This window comes from Chamaea fasciata, unplaced genomic scaffold (assembly GCF_029207755.1).
Source record: "Chamaea fasciata isolate MVZ Bird 193981 ecotype frontalis unplaced genomic scaffold, bChaFas1.0.hap1 SCAF_25, whole genome shotgun sequence".
Classification (NCBI taxonomy): Eukaryota; Metazoa; Chordata; class Aves; order Passeriformes; family Sylviidae; genus Chamaea; species Chamaea fasciata.
In genome coordinates, this window is record NW_027094110.1 from 3,107,366 (window position 1) to 3,127,069 (window position 19,704).

The 19,704-nt window shown below is 57.0% G+C and overlaps 1 protein-coding gene across 1 annotated transcript; it reads right to left on the reverse strand.

The window, feature by feature from the left end:
* Positions 1–5,255: 5,255 nt before the first annotated feature.
* BAK1 (BCL2 antagonist/killer 1) lies at positions 5,256–19,067 on the reverse strand. Its single transcript, XM_066204023.1, has 6 exons — positions 19,006–19,067; positions 15,745–15,838; positions 9,442–9,577; positions 9,219–9,362; positions 5,910–6,090; positions 5,256–5,489 (listed from the first exon to the last, which is right to left on the reverse strand). The coding sequence occupies exons 2-6, from the start codon at positions 15,806–15,808 to the stop codon at positions 5,385–5,387; spliced, it is 630 nt and encodes a 209-aa protein (XP_066060120.1). The 5' UTR covers positions 15,809–15,838; positions 19,006–19,067; the 3' UTR covers positions 5,256–5,384.
* Between the last annotated feature and the right edge of the window lie 637 nt (positions 19,068–19,704).

Here is a 19,704-nt window from a genome sequence, read left to right on the forward strand (position 1 = left end):
CCTCTCCTCTCCTCTCCTCTCCTCTCCTCTCCTCTCCTCTCCTCTCCTCTCCTCTCCTCTCCTCTCCTCTCCTCTCCTCTCCTCTCCTCTCCTCTCCTCTCCTCTCCTCTCCTCTCCTCTCCTCTCCTCTCCTCTCCTCTCCTCTCCTCTCCTCTCCTCTCCTCTCCCTCTCCTCTCCTCTCCTCTCCCTCTCCCTCTCCCTCTCCCTCTCCCTCTCCCTCTCCCTCTCCCTCTCCCTCTCCCTCTCCCTCTCCCTCTCCCTCTCCCTCTCCCTCTCCCTCTCCCTCTCCCAGCACATTCCCAGGGATTAATTCCGCACACAGAGATCTGGGCTCAGCCCCTGCGGCTCCGTCTGGTCCCGGCCATGCGGGCAGGAATTCTGCCCTCCGTGTGTTCCACCCGCCCGAAACCCAAACCCGGCACCGCTGGGGCGGGGCTGGCACTGCCCTGGGGACACGGGAGGGGACAGCCGGGCTGTGCTGCCTGGGGACGGCAGAGCCACCCCTGGGGACAGCAGAGACACCCTCTGGGGACAGCAGAGCCACCCCTGGGGACAGCAGAGACACCCTCTGGGGACAGCAGAGACACCCCTGGGGACAGCAGAGCCACCCTCTGGGGACAGCAGAGCCATCCTTTGGGGACAGCAGAGCCACCCTCTGGGGACAGCAGAGCCATCCCTGGGGACAGCAGAGCCACCCCCCGGAGCACCCACCTCATCCCACAAAAGCCCCAAATCCTGCCCCAGCCCCCGCCAGGTACAGGAGCCCGAGGGGCCGCGCTGACAGGAGGACACGGCCCCGGGCTGCAGCAGGGGAAGTCCAGGTGGGATGTCAGGACAAAGATTTTACAGAAAGGGAGATCAAGTGCTGCAATGCTCTGCCCGGGGAGGTGGTGGAGTCACCATCCCTGGGTGTGTTTAAACAAAGCCTGGATGTGCCACTCGGGCTTTAGTCGAGGTGTGTAGCCCTGGCTCCGTGCCTGAGGTGTTCCGGTTTTCTGAAATTCTTCCCCCAGGGAATTTTCTGTAAACAGGAGAAATGTTTTTAGAAATGTACCTTTGTTATTCATTCCTTTTCCTAGGAGGGACTTCTTGATGTCGCTGTGGTCTGACCAATGGGATGGAAGAGGTTTGTCTTTGTGTCACCAATCCAACTGGTCTGTGTAAAACAGTATATAAGGGAGACACATCCCAAAAATAAAGGAGTCATTTCAGCCTTCTGAAGGTCGGAGTCTGCGTCGTCGTGGTGTCAAACAGCGTCAGAGGTGTTGGGGCTGGGCTGGACTCGATGATCTTGGAGGTCTCTTCCAACCCAGTGATTCTGTGAATTCTGTGATTTCTGTGATTTCTGTGATTTCTGTGAATTCTGTGAATTCTTTGAATTCTGTGAATTCCGTGATTTCTGTGAATTCTAAGAGGGGGAACTGTGGGAACTGAAAAAGCCGAAGATTTTTCACAGCGTTGCAGTAAGCTGCCACAGAGGTTTGAAACAGAGTTCAATTTGAGGCCTTGAAATATTTAGCGCACAGAAAGTTTCTGAGCTGCAAAAAATATAAACCAAGCAGCTGTTGTGTGCTGTAAGGTGTGCGTGCAGGGTTTAGTGGTTGGCTTTAGTAGACACTTGTGAGCTTTTAGCATCAGCCTGTTGGCTAAAAAAACCTGGAAGCTTCTGGAAACAAACCCTGCACAAGCCAAGTGAGTTTGCACTCCACGTACCGTTTTTATTTTGACATAGATATATATATATATATATATATTAGATAATTTAAAAGCAGATTATTTGTAAAAACAAATGGGTTTGGTTTTTTGTTGGTTTTTTTTTTTTTTTTTCAGGTCAAAGCCACCCCAGCGTGTCCCACACAGTCCAAAGGTGACATGCAGGTCCCTCTTTCCCCATCTCCCAGCTCCTCCTGGATTTCCCCTCTTCTCCCCCGTGGAAAAACAAGGTTTGTGTCCTTGTCCCGCCCTTCCAGAGCCACCACAGAGTGTCCCTTAGTGGCCTGTCCCTCTCCTGGAGTGCTGGGGAGGGGACACTGCCCTGGGAAAAGGGCAAGGAGGGAGCAGAGGTGACAATGACAAAGTGGGACAGCCATGAACCCTTCACACAGAGGTGCCACCGGCCCTGAGCAGCGTCCTGGGGCACCTGGGCTGGCCCAGGGGTGGCCCAGGGGTGGCTCTGACCCTCAGAGAGCTGGGACAGGCTCCTCCATCCAGGTGGGAAGAGCTGGGAGAGGGTGGGATCGAAAACCACCCTCAAATTGGCTCAGTCGGAGTAAAAAAAAAAAAAAGAGGCTCAAACGGTGTAAAAATAGGCTCAGGAGGAGTAAGAACAGGCTCAAGAGGAGTCAGTAAGACTCCTTTGGGCTCTCACCCCTTTTCCATGCACCATCCCATCCTCCTGGGTGAATTCCTCCTGGATGAATTCCTCCTGGGTGAATTCCTCCTGGGTGAATTCCTCCTGGATGAATTCCTCCTGGGTGAATTCCTCCTGGGTGAATTCCTCCTGGATGAATTCCTCCTGGGTGAATTCCTCCTGGGTGAATTCCTCCTGGATGAATTCCTCCTGGGTGAATTCCTCCCGCCAGCCCTTCCACCAGCCCAGGAATCCCCCGGCTCTCCATGCCCTGAATTCCCCTCCTGGGCAGCCCCTGGAAATGCCAGGAAATCCCCCCCAGCCCCTGTTCCTCCCCTGGCAGGGGCACAGTCCCAGTTCACCACTCCCACAGCCCCAATTCAAGTTTTTTTTCCCACCCAGGAAACAGCTGGAAGAGCTGAGAGCAGAGGGAGGAGAGGCCCTGACATGCTGGGAGCCTCCTCCCTCTGCAAATCCCCTGAGAAAAACGGAGAAAATGGAATTTTTCCTTTGCGCAGCACCTACTGAAAAGTTCTCCCCTCTGTCTTAGACTTCACTATGGCTCAATCCTTTCCCATAAATTGGAAAAAAAAAAATATCCCATATGGTTCTCACAGCTGCGAGGGGAAGCTTTAGCTGGGAAATGAGAATAAACGAGCAGCAAAATCTCTCCCTGACCCGCTGGAGTTCCAGGAGTGTGTCTGGAGTGGTGAATTAAAGCCGAATGATTTTTCTTTTATTCCCGAGGACTCTGAGCAAAGTCCTGCTGGACACACAACCCAGGCAGAGAACCGAGGGTGATTTGTCAATCAAGGGGCTGATTTAGGAGAAAATGAAAAGGGAAATAAGGACCAGTGGCTCGTACCCACCGTGGCCAAAAGGCTCCATCTGGTGGTGTTTGCACCCAGAAAGGAGCCGGGGAGGAGCGCGGGGAGCGCGGGTCGCACTGGTTAGACTGGTTCCCAGCACAGGGAGGGCTTTAAGCCCCCGGAAATCCCAGGCTGGGAGAAGGGGTGGGAACGGGAATGTTGTGTGGAGAAACGCAGCTGTGCAAGGGGACAAAGCAGCCAGGGGGGCTCAGGTGAGCCACAAAACCCGAGTTGTGGCCACAAAACCTCAGCTGTGGCCACAAAACCTCAGCTGTGGCCACAAAACCCGAGTTGTGGCCACAAAACCTCAGCTGTGGCCACAAAACCTCAGCTGTGGCCACAAAACCAGAGTTGTGGCCACAAAACCCAAGTTGTGACCACAAAACCCAAGTTGTGGCCACAAAACCCGAGCTGTGACCACAAAACCTGAATTGTGGCCACAAAACCTCAGCTGTGGCCACAAAACCTCAGCTGTGACCACAAAACCCGAGCTGTGACCACAAAACCCGAGCTGTGGCCACAAAACCCGAGCTATGGCCACAAAACCCGAGCTGTGGCCACAAAACCCGAGCTATGGCCACAAAACCAGAGTTCTGGCCACAAAACCCAAGTTGTGACCCCAAAACCTCAGCTGTGGTCACAAAACCCGAGCTGTGGTCACAAAACCTGAGCACGGCCAAGCCGTGCTGCCCTGCACGGGGCGAACACATCCGAGCAGGAGTGGGAATAATACAGCAAATATTTCAACGCTTTTCTCTTAAGCGCAGCTCAGAGCATTCCCATCAGGGAAAAAGCGATCCTGCAGGAGCAAAGTGACAAGCTCAGATATGAAAACAAAGCTGAAAAGTTTGTTATTCTGTTAAAAAAAAAAAAAAAAAAAAAAAAAGAGGCAGGGACAGGAGAAATGTGTTTTAAAAAATTCAGGCTGGTCCTGCTAAGCCTGGGCAGCTGCAAGGGGAGGAGAGGGAGGGGCCCTTGGGCAGGACAATGACCAGCTTGAATGCCCTGGTTTGCAAAAATCAGGAAGGTTTGGGATGGCAGAGAGGAGCTGGCTCCCCTCCTCGCCCCAAAATCACTCAAGTTTCGGTCAGGAACAGAACCAGGACAAATCCCTGCCCTGAGGAGCCTGGCCCTGCACGGAGCTGCTCCAGGGACAGGCTGCAGCTCCAGTGCCTCCCAGCGAGAGCCAGGGAGCCCAGCTGGTGGCCAGGAGGGGACAGGGCCACTGCCTGTCCCCAGCAGGAGGGGACAGGGCCACTGCCTGTCCGGGCACCCACAGGGTTTTAGTGTTGGGGAAGCTGCTGGCGCTCCCCAGCTGCGCCAGCTCGGAGCCGCCGGAGCTGCAGGGCTCCAGGCTGGGCAGGGAACACCGGCCAAGGGCCAGGCCAGGAGGGTTTCCATGGAAAAGGGTCGGGATGTCCACGGAAAGGCTGGGGAAGGTTCGAGTTCTGGGCTCGGGAGCAGGGGGAGGTGGAGCAGCCCTCGCTTGGTTTGTCCCTGCTGGGGTTTCCAACAGCTGCAGCAGCCAGGGCTGGGATCAAACCGGGGGATGGGGCTGTCAGAGATGGGGAGGGGGCTCTGCTCCTGCCCCAGGGGCACGGGGCCCAACACTGGCACACACAGGCATTATCACACACATTAGTGGCATTATCACACACTGCCCCTGGGGCACTGTCACACCCCTCTGCTCCTCCAGAGGAGCTGGGGTCCCAGAGACACCCCATCCCAGAGATGTCCCATCCCAGAGATATCCCATCCCAGAGATATCCCAGAGATGTCCCATCCCAGAGATGCCTCATCCCAGAGATATCCCAGAGATGTCCCATCCCAGAGATGTCCCCTCCCAGAGATGTCCTGTCCCAAAGATGCCCTCTCAGAGCAATGTCCCCTCCCAGAGATGTCCCCTCTCAGAGCAATGTCCCTCCCAAAGATGTCCCCTCCCAGAGATGTCCCATCCCAGCCATGCCCCCTCCTCTTTGAGGGAAGGCTTTTCGAGGCATCAAACCCAACAAAGCAGAGCCCCCCCTCTCCCCAGTGCAGTCCTGGGGGTGCAGAGAGCCCAGAGCCCGCAGCAGGAGGGTCCCAGCCCCGACCCACGCTGTGTCCTGGAGGTTCCTGGGGGGTGGGAGCCGGGGGGGGGCCGCTCAGCAGCCCCCCAGCCCCGTCAGGGGGTGAAGAAGCGCCGCACCACCAGGTGCCCCAGCACCACCACGGCCGCCACCAGCGCGTACTTGACACAGACACAGAGCTCTCGGTCCCACACGGCCCTCTGCGGGGAGGGGACACGGGGGTCAGTGCTGGAAACGTCCTCGAGCCCCAGAGCCCGACCCCCAAACCCTGACCCCCCTGAGACCCAAACCCTGACTCCCCTGACTCCTCTGACCCCCAATCCCTGGCTCCCCCAGCTCCCCTGGCCCTCCTGCCCCCAAACCTGGCCCCCTGCCCCCAAACCCTGCCCTCCTGACCCCCAAATCCTGCCCCCCCGACCCCAAATCCATCCCCTGATCCCAAACTCTGACCCCTCCCCCCCTGACCCCAAACTTGTCCCCAAACCCTGCCCTCCTGCCCCCCTGCCCCCAAACCCCACCACCCTGACCCCAAATCTATCCCCCGATCCCAAACCTGTCCCCTGCCCCCAAACTCTGCCCCCAAGCCCACCCCCGTGCCCCCCCAGCCGCCCCCAGCTCACCCATCCTCCCTGCTGGGCGATCCAGCGGGCGATGTGGTTGTGCAGCATGAAGTCGCGGACGTAGCCGGCGATGCGGCGCAGGAACCCGCGCACGCCGCTGCGCCACACGTGCATGGCCATGCGGTACCCAAAGGCCAGCAGGGCGATCACCCGGCCCCAGTTGATGCCACTCTCGAACAGGCTGCAGGGAGAATCCCAGGGAGATCCCTGAATCCCTGCCCGGAGCTCCCAGCTCGACGTTCCAGAGCTGCCCAGGCCGGGGGAGCTCCAGCAAGATCGAGGAAATGGCCACAATTTGTACCAGGAAAAGCTTAGGTTGGATAGTATGGAATTCTTTTTTCCTCTGGAAGGGTTGTCCAGGCCTGCCACAGCTGCCCAGGTTGGGGCATTTCGAGCAATATGATCAGGATTGAGGAAACAGCCTCAAGTTGTAGCAGGAAACATTCAGTTTGGAGATTTGGGAAAATCTAGTCATTGCAAAGGTTGTCCAGCCCAGGGGATCTTGGTCAGGATGGTCAGGACAAGAGGAAGTGGCCACAAGTTGTAGCAGGAAATGTTTAGTTTGGAGATTTGGGAAAATCTTTTCACTGGAAAGGTTGGCCAGCCCTGAGGATATGGAGCAGTGTGGTCTGGACTGAGGAATTCCCAAGTTGCAGCAGGGAATGTTTAGGTTGGATATTAGGGAAAAGTTTTTCACTGGGAAGGGTTGTCCAGCCCTGGGGACACTGAGCAGTGTGGTGAGGCAGAAACAACCCCAAGGTGCACCGGGGAATCTTCAGGTGGGATATTATGGAAAATCTTTCCACTGGAAGTGTTGCCCAGCCTTGGAACAGCTGCCCAGGCCAGGGAATCTTAAGCAGTGCAGGCAGGACTGAGGAAACGGCCCCAGGTTTCACCAAGAAACGCTTAAAGTTGGATATTATGGAAAACCTTTTCACTGGAAGGGTTCCCCAGCCCTGCCACAGCTGCCAGAACACCCTCCCTGGACAGGAGGGTGTGGCACATGACTGTGGCCCCTGGGGACATGGTTTTGGCAGTGCTGGGGAAGGGCTGGACTCTGAGGGGGCATTCCCAGCCCAAAGCATTCCGTGGTTCTGTGGGTGAACGCTGGGGATGCTGCACCAGCCGTGGAGGTCCATCCCAGCCACACAGACGCGGGGATTTTGTGGCTGGAAGAGGCTCCAAAATGCTCCTCGGTGCCCCTGCCCCAGGGTTTGGTCAGTGGAGTATTTACACCAGCTTTGGAAGGTGCTTTTCCTGGCTTCCAGCAAGAAGAGGAAAAAGGGAATGAAAAAAATACTAAAAAGAGGAATCTGAGGGGCTGTGGTTCAATGTGCTGCCCCGGGCTGGTGGTCCCTGCCTGCACTGGGCCTTGGAGAGGGAATTAGGGACACACAGAGCAAGGTGGCATGAGGACAGGGACAGGGGTAAATTCACCTGTGTGTGACAAGGGGAAGGATGGGGTTAGTTTAATTTACCTGAGTGTGACAGGGATAAATTTAATTCACCTGAGTGGGACAGGGACAGGGGTTCATTTAATTTACCTGAGTGTGACAAGGAATGGAACAGGGGTTAATTTATTTTACCTGAGTGTGACAGGGACAGGGGTTAATTTACCTGCGTGCGTTGCCGCCTCAGCCAATGCGGCTTCCCGGACAGGGGAGCAGGAAAAGGACAGAAAGGAAGGAGTTAGACACGAACACTGGAGAAAAGAAGGAATTCGACACAAATGCTGAGCAGAGGGCACGGGGACAGGGCTGTCACAGCCAGAGGTGTTTGCAGGAGTGACAGGAAGCAGAGACCCGTCCTGCCTGTGCCACAGGGCTGCCTGACCTGGGGGAACGTCTCCCCTGCAGGCAGAGCCCTGCATGCCTCCTTGATCCAAGCTTCCTTGGGAAGTCCTGCCAGGAAGTTGTCCACGTTTGTGCCCTCACTACTCACCTGCTGCAGTGCTTTGGGTGGCTGTCACCTGCACGAGGCTCTGTGTGTCACCTGCAAGCTCTTGTGTGTCACCCGCAGGCTGTGTGTCACCTGCACGAGGCTCTGTGTGTCACCTGCAGGCTCTGTATCACCTACAGGCTCTGTGTGTCACCTGCATGAGGCTCTGTGTGTCACCTGCACGAGGCTCTGTGTGTCACCTGCAGGCTCTTGTGTGTCACCTGCAGGCTCTGTGTGTCACCTGCAGGCTGTGTGTGTCACCTGCATGAGGCTCTGTGTGTCACCTGCACAAGGCTCTGTGTGTCACCTGCATGAGGCTCTGTGTGTCACCTGCAGGCTCTGTGTGCCACCTGCACAAGGCTCTGTGTGTCACCTGCAGGCTCTGTGTGTCACCTGCATGAGGCTCTGTGTGTCACCTGCACCAGGCTCTGTGTGTCACCTGCACAAGGCTCTGTGTGCCACCTGCACCAGGCTCTGTGTGTCACCTGCAGGCTCTGTGTGTCACCTGCAGGCTCTGTGTGTCACCTGCAGGCTGTGTGTGTCACCTGCAGGCTCTGTGTGTCACCTGCAGGCTCTGTGTGTCACCTGCATGAGGCTCTGTGTGTCACCTGCACGAGGCTCTGTGTGTCACCTGCACAAGGCTCTGTGTGTCACCTGCAGGCTCTGTGTGTCACCTGCAGGCTCTGTGTGTCACCTGCAAGCTATTGTGTGTCACCTGCAGGCTGTGTGTCACCTGCACAAGGCTCTGTGTGTCACCTGCAGGCTCTTGTGTGTCACCTGCAGGCTGTGTGTCACCTGCAGGCTCTCCCAGCCCGTGGAGCTGCCCCCATCCTGAGGTGTCCATGAGGACCAGGTTGGATGGGAGCCCTGAGCCACCTCACCACGGCCGGGGTTGGAGTGGGATGATCTTCAAGGTCCCTCCCGACCCAACCATCCCACGATTCCATGATTTCTGTGACCATCCCACCTCCAGATGCGGAGTTGTGGTTGGGGTTGTTCCTTGGGATGTCCCAGCCTGGAGCAAGGGGCAGCAGGAGCAGCGGCAGGGGCAGGGCTGGCTGTGCCCCTGAGGGGACAGGCGCAGGCCGGGTGTCCCAGGGACATCCCCCGACAGGTCCCAGCCAGCTGGGCAAGCACTGGGGTGCCTGGGAGGGGACAATGACACGAGCAGTGCACAGGCAGAGGAGCAGACAGGCAGAAAACACAGGAATCACCCCGGGAAGCTCGCTGGGAGCTCGGCCAGGGCTGGAGGGTGAAGCTTGAACGGACAGAGTGTGGGTTTAACCATCAGCACTGACCACTCCTGACCTCCCCTCCCCTTCTCCTCCAGGGAAAGCCCCCAACCCACGCCAGGAGCTCCAGAGGCTTTACCTGGAGGCGATTTTGGTGAAGTGCTGGTAGGCGTTGTCGGGGGTGAGCTGCAGGGAGCCCAGCATGGTGCGGAACTCGGCGTCGTAGCGCCGGTAGATGTCATCCCCGATGATGGCCAAGCGCTCTCCCACCTGGCTCTCGGTGCTGCCGGAGCGAGCAGGGAGTCAGGCCAGGCTCCGGAGCGTGGCCTGACTCGGGGACAGGGGCGGGAGCAGGGATTTACCTCTTCAGGTCCTGCTGGATTTGCTCGAGCTCCGGGTCCGGCGGCAGCTCTGCCCCTCGCTCCTGGCGCTCCTGCCGGTAGCGGTAGAAGGCGAAACTCTGGAACACCTCCTCGGCCTCCTCTGCCACACGGCCTTCTGGAGAGGCAGGAGGGACAGCACTCAAGGCACGGACTCATCTCCCTCCGTTCTCAGATTTGGAGCGTTCCCTCATTTTCACCCCGAGTTTGTGCTGTTTGTGTTAACGCCGGCCTTGTGCGGCAATCCCAAAAAAATCCGACATAAATGAGTCCTCAGAGAATCCATTTTGAATCCTGTCCCGTTCCTGAGGGCACAGCCCCCTTCGGAACCCACTCTGAATCCATCCCCTTCAGAATCAGGCCAGAGGCAGCCCCAGGACTGGCACAACACCCACCAGATGTTGGAGCACTTGGCAGCTCTCCCCGTTCTCCATCAGGACATTGCCCAGCACAGTTTGGGAATGTCAGATCCAAACTGGAACTGGGGGCAAAGCTCAGCCTGGTTCTGCCCAGCAGCTCCCAGCAAACAAGTTTGGTTTGCAGCGTGGCCTTGCATGGCACGGCCGTGTCAAGGTGAGGGGAAAAACTGGTCATTTTAGGGGAATTCCCTCTGGATTCGGTCACATCCCTGGTGTCACGTGCAGGGACTGCCACCTCTGCAGGGGCTGCTGCAGGAGCAGAAGGGAGAGGAGGTTCTGGATAAGTCCCAGAGAGGGCACTCCCCGCCTGTGACAGCAGGGAAACAGCCAGGGTGGGCCTGAACGGCTGCTCCAGCACATCCAGGTGGGAAAAATCCCCAAATCCCCTCTCTGCTCTCAGAAAGGGTGGGAGCACTGAGCTGGGCAGGCTGGGGCTGGGTTTGGGGCCAGGGCTCCTTCCTTGGCTCTCGTCAACAAGCAGAGTTTGGCACTCCAGGAATTCCTGGGTCCAGAGGGGGAATGTGCCCATCTGTGACAGCTCCAGACCCACACAGGTGTCCCTGTCCCCAAACAACCTTCTCCAGGCCCATACACGTGTCCCTGTCCCCGCCCTGCTCAGGGACACGGCCCCCCTGCAGCAGGGAGCCCCCAGAGAGGCGTTTCAGCCCCACGGTGACCGACCCCTCATCACACACATTCCATGGCTCCGGGGAAAATCCCGGCTCTGCCACGGGATGTCCTGGGTTGGAGCTGGGTTTCAGCAGCTCCAGAAGCACCTGGAGAGGGACAGTGGCTCCCACTGAGCCACCCCACAGGGATAAGGAACAGCGTTCCCTACAGGGATCAGGAACTCCGTTCCTCACAGGGATCAGGAACACCGTTCCCCACAGGTTCCTTTTCCAAGATAAAAATTTGTTTGGGACAGGAGTGGTGGGGCAGGATCAGAGCTCTCAGCTCCTCTCAGAGCACCCAGGCACTGCCCAGGTACAGCAGGTCCCCGGGCAGAAGTGGGGGATCCTGCAGGACTGTTGGTTTGGGGGATCACCCTGTCCTTGGGGCCAGCACCTCCTGCAGCAGCTCCACGGCAGCCAAACCCCGTCCCACCATCCCAAAAATCGAGCCTGGCCACGCAGCTCTCCACAATCTGCATTTCCAACCTGAGATCTCCCTGCGCAGGGCTGGGCAGTGAGAGCACAGCTGCGCTGGCAGTGCTGCCCCACAAACCCCAAACCCCCAAATCACACCAAATCCTCCTCACGGGGTTTTCCAGCTGGTCCCATCTCCCTGTTCCGGATGGACCCGTCCTGCTCAGGTCACACCAGCAGAGCTGAAGGGAAAGGACAGCTCCTGACACTGTTTCCAGGGGTTTTTGGTTTTGTTTGTTTGGAGACAAACAAATCCTTCACCTTCTGGGAACCGGGAATCGGTGACGCTCCAGCCAGAAAACGAAACCAACTGAGTCAGAGTTTCAGGGAGAGGAGGGCAAACACTCGGCCAGGCAGAGGAGGAAATCTCTGCATCAAAATAATCCCTGTGTTTGGCTATCCCAGGAGCTATTTTTAGTAACACCAGGACAGGAGGATCCCCTTCCCACAGGTGCTACCCCCAGCACCCACTGGGATTGCCTTGGGATCTCTCCCACTCAAGGGACCTGGATCAGGGTTTGCCTGGTGGATTCCCAGTGCCAGCAGTGCCAAGGGGAGCTCTGGAGCTGCTCAGGGATCTCTGGAAGGGAGGAACTGCTCCGTGTCTGTTCCGTGTCTGCTCCATGTCTGCTCCATGTCTGCTCCATGTCTGCTCCGTGTCTGCTCCCTCCATCCCCAGCTCACTCTACACTGGGATCCACACCCTGGATCCACAGCACAGGCAGCACTGCCCCGACCCAGAGAGAGCCAAACATTCAACTCTCGCATTTCTGCGTGAGATCATTTATTTCTCACTGCTCCCATCTCAGCTGTGCTGTGGGGAAAACTGGCAGCTCTGGCCAAAAATCTCCATCAGCCCCAAACCACCACTCCAGGCAGTGACGGGGTGTAGCGGGTTTAGTGCTGGCCAAATGCCAGTGCACCCACTAGAATTATTTACCCATTTTCTGCTGCGAGGTAAGATTTAGAAGAGCAAAGCAGGCTCAAAACTTCAAAGGGTATAAAGACAACTTAATTAACAGAACTAAAAGAGTAAGAAGAATCAGAATAAAACCTTCAGAACACTTCTCCTCCCCTCACAGCCTCTTTCTTTTCTTTCCCATTGACAAGGTAAAGAGACAAAACCTGGGGCTTTCAGTCAGTTTACCGCCTCTAGAACAGTCTTTGTTCAGTTCTCTTAGGGAGAGGAGTCCCTCCTGCTATGCCATGGAGACTTCTCCACAAGAAACAGTTCCCTCATGGCTTCAGTGTCACAGTGAATCAGCCGTCCCAGAGGTGGAAATCTGTTTGCCATGTGAAAATCCCTCCCCTCAACTCACAGCTTTCCCCACAACAGCTTTCCAGGGCTCAATTTTTGGCTAATGGGGAGCACTTTTAAGGATGAGCTGTTCAGAAGGGCTCTCTTCATCCATCTCTGACATCATCTTCACCTCTGGCAACAGAGGTCTTCTTCTTTCCCTGGGGGCAAAGGGTCTTCACCACTCTTCTTTCTCTCTGTTCAAGCTTCTCATTTGGATCACAGCTACTTCAACATCTGCTTTGCTTCAGCCATGGGTGCCTTTGCTCGTATCTACAGTCTGAACACTCCATCTTCCCCCTACTTTCCATGAATGAAAGGGATATTCTAGTGTATCACAGTCCACCACCACGGCCTTACAAAAGAATTCCAGCCCAAGACTAAGGCGTCTCCCCATTCTCCTCCCATCTGGGATTTGACTCCTTCTTTACTGACCTTGGTGTCTTCATGCTGTCCTCTACGTGTCTTCACTCTGCGCTTTTCCCTCACTCGAGAGAGGACTGAGGTCTGCACGTCTCATCTGTGCAGTGAAAGCACCAATATCTCACCCAGGCCTGCGGATGGTCGTGTGATCCCTGCTGGGCGGCTGCCAGGAATGTTTATGGTGGAGGAATCTTTGGTGGTGTTGGGGAATGTGTGACTGGGATCTCAGCAGCCAGAACTGGGCTAGAATTCAGCAGCAGCAGCACGCCACGGGCCTCCCCTGCCCCTGCCACTGCCCTGCCCAACGACTGCTGGTGAAACTCAGAATCCTAGAAACTCAGAATTGGGGGTTTTACTGTATAGTAGGACACGTGAGTCAAGATAGAGAATTTTGAGTGTTGTCTTTGCTGTTCTTCTTTGCCACCTTCTTCCTTCTTCTTCATGGATTTGGGTGGTTTCCTCTAATTGAGTGAAAGATGTCCACATTGTGGACCTCGGATAGCCATTATTGGGTCAAAAGCATAAATGTCAATTTAGTGTTAAGCAATTATCTCTTAAATAGCCTTGGTAAGAGTTAGAAGCACTCTGTTTTGTCTCGTTTCTTTAACTGGCAAGTTAGAGCTCACGCTTCGTGAAACTGTAAATAAATAAGAGATAATAAACAACCAAGACCGAACTCAACTCTACGTCTCCCACGTCTTTCATCCTGACCTCGGAGGAAACAGAGCAGGCAGAACTGTGACAGGAACCAGCCAGGCAGAATCTCAGCAGCCACAGCCCGGCCCTGCAGCCTCCTCCCCACGGGGAGAAAACTTCTCTGCTCAAAAGCCAGAAGCAAGAGAGAGCTTTGTGGGGTGGGTTGTTTCCACACGTGTCCTCGCAGAGGCGTGTTCAGCTTCCTCAGTGGTTTAACAGCGTGCCAGTTGTCAGAGCGAGCCGGCCATTGGTTTTGTGAGGCACACAGGAAGCTGCTGGGGCTCCTCACAGAAAATCACTTCCGTAACTGATGGCTTTTTTCTCTTTAATTAAAAGCCAAGCTATGTTAAACCTGGCGGAAAACCTGGCCCCATCCCTTGGAGCCCAGGATCAGCTCCCTGCACAGAGGGAGATTCCAGCCTGGAAACAGCAGACAGAAGCGAGAGCAGCCTCTGGAGATTTCTGCCCCCAGGGGAGGAATCCAGCTCCACCTCACCGCAGCTGCAGTTCGAGTGTGGGATGAGCAGCCGGGTTTGGGTTTGATCCCAGCTGGGTTTGGGCAGCCCCTGGTGGTTCCTGTTATCCGTTAATAACAATTCCATGAAGGTGATGAGGGTGAGCACTGCCCTGTGCTGGTGTCATCCTGCTGGAGAGCGGAGCTTCCAGACAGGGGCATGGACACCTGCCATCCCCGAGGGATCTGCACAGCACAAATCCTTGCCCTCCCTCTGCTCCTCAGGAGCAGCACCTTCCCATCCTGAGGAGGAGCAGCATCCCCAGAGTGCCTCCCCGCAGAGCTGAGGGGCAGCCTGGGCTGTGAGACAGGAACCCATCCCTCAAAAAGGGAGATTTTGTGCTCCAGGTCCTGAACTGGGCTCAGGAAAGCTGCTGTAGTTCTGGTGAGCACGAGCAGAGTTGTTCCTGTTCCATGACACGCTGCCAGGAGGAGGAAGCTCCTGCCTTCATCCACAGTGCCCTAAAAGCCCCAGGGGAGGAAGGTGCCCCCCAGCCTTGGCACAAACAGCAGCACCGAGCCGAGGAGGACAAGGGCTCACAACGATGCCCAAGCAAATCCCTGAGCTGGAGAGAAACCTCTGCCTGATCCAAAGGCAAGCACACAGAGCCCCAGCTGAAATCCAGGCTCAATCCCTGCGACAAAGCCTCTTCCCACCCCTCAATTCCACAGGGGAAGCTGCACATCCCTGCTCCCACTGGGGCCCACGAGCCTTCTGCCACCTCCAAATTCCAGAGGTGGAATTCCTCCCCACTCCCCCTGAGTTCTGGGAAGCAGAGGGATGCTGGGACTGCCAGGAAGTGTCTAACAGGAACTGGGACTGTGACCCAGCGTGCTCAGAGCTCAGGGCCTCACTTCTTACCGGTTTTCACATCAGCATCTCGCTGGCCTCAACAGGAAATCAGCAAACAGCTGCTCCTGCTTGTGGATTTTTGTACCTCCTGGGCTCTGGCATGGCAAGGACGGGGTATTTTCCTTCCAGTGCAACCACAGGGTCTGGCACTGAGAGAGGGAGAGGAGCCCAGGGAACAGCAGAGCAGAAATCCCACTGTCAGGGCAGTGCCAGAGCCCTGAGCTGGGCTGAGCTCCCCTGCCCCGATCCCGAGCAGCTCCCAGCCCTGTGTTGACAGAGCTGACTCAGCTGATTGCCTCTCACCTGCCCTCTAAGCTCAGGGTAGCACCAGGAGTCACCGTGTCCCACATTTCATCCTCTTGGGATGAGCTGGGAGCTGTGGGATTTTCCCGGCCCCGCTCCCAGTTTCACCATTAACCAGGGCTGGGCTGGGCTCTCAGTGGGACAGGGTGACCCTGCTCCCAGCTTGTCATCACTGCCCTGCCAGGACACACAGGACCTGATGTCACCCCAAGGCCACCCAGACTGCCTCACATCTGTGTTCTCCTCTGTGATTTAAATTCCAGACACCTCCTGCTCTCTCAGGGAAGGAAATACACCACAGCAGGCAGCTCCCAGCACCTTGTGCCTTCCAACCCCACCTTGCTGCCCACCCAATGCCAAGCACAAGATCCTTGATGATTTTGGATGGAAAAGAACCTTAAAGCTCACCCCGTTCCACCCAGGGACACCTCTCACTAGACCAGGATGCTCCAAGCCCCTGGCATCTCCCAAAAAAGCCCCTCCCAGTTCAATTCAGTTCATTACAGAGCTGATCTGTTATCCCAACCTTGCCAAAAGCCTTGGAGACAGGAAACCCCACCTTGCCGAAGGGGAAAGAATAAAAAAAGTAAAGGTTTGAAGCTGCTCCCTCCCCTGAGCACCCCAGAACTCTGTACCTGAGCTGCGGCTCCCGTGGCATTCCTGCACCTGTGGAGGCTCCTCCTCCCTCCCTGAGGCCATTGCAGAGAGGTTTGGGATGGGCAGCTTCACCTGGAAGGGTGATGGAGACGGTGAGTGATGGAGGCCTGTGGTCCCTCACAGCCTGAGGAATCCCCTCTGGCAGAGGCGACTCCTCAAAGCTGATTTGGTCTCTGCCAGACCTGGCTCCTCCCTTCCCAGCACTCATTCTGTACCCAGAGAAGAGTTCTGGGTTCTGGGTCCACTCACGGCTGAGTTACCTAATACTAAATAAATTCTACTGGAATTCCTTCCTGTTTTTGGCAGAGAGCTGTGGCATGCACCAGGCTCTTCCTCAGCCGAGATGACAGAACATCTGGGACAGAACAATTTCCACAACTGGGAAAAAGCTGGAAAACCTCCAAAAGTCTGTGACGCCCCAGCTGCAACCACTGCCATGACAACATGTTCATGAGATGAGCCCTGATTTCCTCCAGGACCCCAATTTCCTCTAATTCCCCTTGTTCTTTACATTTCCCCTCTCAGAAAATAAGAAAATTAAATGAGAACTAAACACAAAGCTTATCTTTTCCCTGAAGTTCACAGGGTAAAAAAACCCAAACCAACCCTGCAGTTCAGGCCTCATCAGAGCCCTGAATTAATTAATTCATGCAATTAGTTAATGAATTACATGAACCCTCACTTCCACCAGCCTGGGCTGTGATGATGTGGTTCAAGCTCATGGCGTTTTACTGGAGATTGTTCACAAGGAAAAATAAATGTGAGGCAGGAAGTTCAGCCTGCTCTCTATGGCTGTGGAAGTGGAAGTGCAAAGCAGCTCTGCCTGGCTCAGAAAACCACGAGCTCCTGGCCCAGCTGCACTCAGGGCCCTGAGCCTGGTGACCAGGATGGAAATGCTGTTTATTCCTACGCTCCGAGAATAGGAGGACAGGATTTCCCCTTCCTCCCCAGACTCAAACATCCCCATCCAAGGAAGAGCTGAGAACACAGTGAGGGTCCTCAGCTGGGACCAGGGTAAATCTCTGGGGAGAGCTCCAGATCAGCTCCAGAGCTGCCTCTCCTGGCTCTTAGAATCACAGAATTCCCCGCCCTGGGGTGCTGCAGCTCCCTGGGATGGTGCAGATCCCCCAGGATGGTGTCCACCCCTGGGATGGTGTCCACCCCTGGGATGGTGTCCACCCCTGGGATGGTGTCCACCCCCTGGGATGGTGTCCATCTCCTCCTCCTGTGCTTCATCCTCTGCCTTCCCAGGCCATGGCTGAGCCCACCTGCACCGGGAGGAGTCAGAGCTGTTCCCGAGCTGGGAGCAGCTCCTTGGAGCTGTGGGAACAGGAACCGAGGGCATTTCCTCTGTATCCCACGGTGCCACTGCTCAGGTGGCTCAGGACGCCGGGCAGGGGGTGGGTGTCCCCAGGAGCCTCTGGAGCTTTTCCAGCTCGGCCTGTGGGGCAGCAGGGCTGTGTCCCATGGGTGACAGGGACTTTTCCTGCCTGGAATGAGCGAGGGCTGTGAGCAGTGAGGACTTCCTGGAGCGCACGCTGCCTGTGCAGCACAGGAACCTGGTGACTCATGATTTCGATTCGTGTTTTATTCTGAAGCCGCTGCAGGAACTTTTGTTTTCAGTTTCCCTCAGGGCCCTGGCAGTGCTGCCTTCCCTGTGACCCGGGACACTGCAGCCCCGTCACTGCTGTGCCCAACCACTGCCAGCCCCAAATGCCCGTGTGGACTCCCAAAAGGGTTCACCGCCCGTCCCTGAGGGGATCAGGGTGCCTCAGACCATCCTCTCCAGGTTCCAGAGCTGCTGCCCGGGCTCCTCCTGCTTCCCCATTCCCCCTTTGTTACGGGAACACCACGCTGGAGAGCAGGGAAGGATGTGAGGGAGGAGGTGACAGCCAAACACCCAGAGACAGCCCCGGGCTGCAGGAAACTAAAACCTTCCAAGATTTTTATCAGGGCTCAAGGGAGGCTGGCAGGGAAGCTGCAGGGTCTCATCCACTCCATGAGGGCCTTGTAGGAGGCTGCAAGGGGTTAAAAGCAGCAGCCAGAACTTGGGATGTGATTTGGCTGCAGCTCCAAGGTGGCACAGGGCTCTTATCTTTATCAAGGAGCATCTGCCATGCCAAGAATGAACCTTCCTGGAACCCCCAGCCCTCCCCAATAAAACAAAGGCCTTTGCCTCAACTGCTCCTCATTTCCCCCTCGCCTCCTCCGCTTAGAAGTCTCAGACACATTTCCTGGGTGTCTTTAAGTGACACTCATCATTTCTCCCAGCTTTTCTCCAAAGCAAAGTTCCTGAGCCCTGGGTTCAGGGAAGATGGTGGGAGAGGGAAGCAGATCCATGAGGATCCACAGGAGCAGCTGCAATCCCGATATCCAAACCCAGCCACGGGGCTCTGGAATCAGCCCCTGACCTGTTATCAATGCCAGAAAATCGATGGAGCATCCCCTGGGACCAGCCTGTGGCAGCTCAGCTGTGTGACAGCGATTCCATGAGGCCGTGCGGGGTAGCGATCCCTCCCGGGACAGATCCCGCAGGATTCCTGATCCCATCCCTGCCCGGGCAGCGGAGCCGGGGCCGCTCCTCCCCCTGCCCCAGGACATCAAAATGGGGAGTTTTCCCATTTCGGGGGTTGCCCAATTCGGGGGTTGCCCACCCAGCACGGCCCCAGGGTGGGCAAACGACCCCCATCCGAGCATCCATCCAGCCAAGGTGCCCCCCAGAGCCGTGGCCGGGGGTCCCCGGCGGGGACAGCACAGCCACTCCCGTGCCCAGGTCACAGCCCGGGCGTGGCGGGACGGGGCGGGTGTCACCTGTTCCTCCGCGGGGACAGCTGTGCCCCGCGATGTCCCCTTCGGGCCCTGCGCGACTGATGCCGCGGGCAACTGTCCCCACCGCGGGGTAAAAACCCCAACTGCGGAAAACACGGTTAAACGAGGGGAAATTCCCTTTTGGGGGCAAGGAAATTCCCTCTTCGGGGCAGCGACCCGCCCGGAGCGGGACCTCCAGCCCCGGCCCGGGGATGTGCCGCAGCCAGCGCGGCCGCTGAGGAAACACCGCGTGTTTTGTCCGTGTCACCCCTCCCGCACCCCCGGACCCCGCACCCCGCGGCTGCCGGGGCATCCCTGCCCATTCCAGCCCTTTCCTGTCCATCCCAGCCCCGACCGGCCCCGGAGAACCGGGATAACCCACCCCGGGGGAGTTTGGGGATGGGAAAACCGGGATTGCCCTCGTCACTCACCGCGTCCCGGAGCAACGGGTCGGGATATCCCGGGAGCTACCGCATCCCTGCCGGGCTCCGCTCCACCCCTGTGGCCACTCCCTTTCCGTCCTCCGGCCCGAGCGCGGCACAGCGAAAGGAAGCACGCGAGGCCGGGGAGGAGGAGGAGGAGGAGAAAAGAAGCAAAAAATAGATCAAATAGAAACCCAACCCCAGTGACCATAGATAGACACGGGCGCGCAGGACTCAGCTCCCTCTAGAGGCACCAACCCCGGCGCGGGGGCAGCGCCGAGCACCGGCCGCTTTTTGGGGGGTTTGGGGGGTTCCTCGGGGGGCTCGGGGGAAGCTGAAGCATCTCCCGACCCCGGGGCGCTGCGGGGTTGGAGCCGTGTCACCCCCGCATCCTCCCTGCCGGGAGATCTTCGGCTCCTCCCTGGCTTCTCCTTCGGTTTTCGGAGCTTTTCTTTAGGGCTGCACCTTAAATTCGCCCTCTGCCTGTTCCCCGGCCGAGAGCGCCGTTAATGCGACGATTTGAGAGTTCCTGGTTCACGGGAGGGAACTTGTGTTGATGCAGCAGAAAATTAAAAGGTCACCGGTGGCTGCCACCAAGTGCCTCAGGGAATCCGAAATCCGCTGAGATTTTGAAGAAATCCCAGCCGCTCGAGGAGAACTCGAGATATAGATCCAGCCCTGGAGGGTTCAGCAATCTGCCTCAGCTGC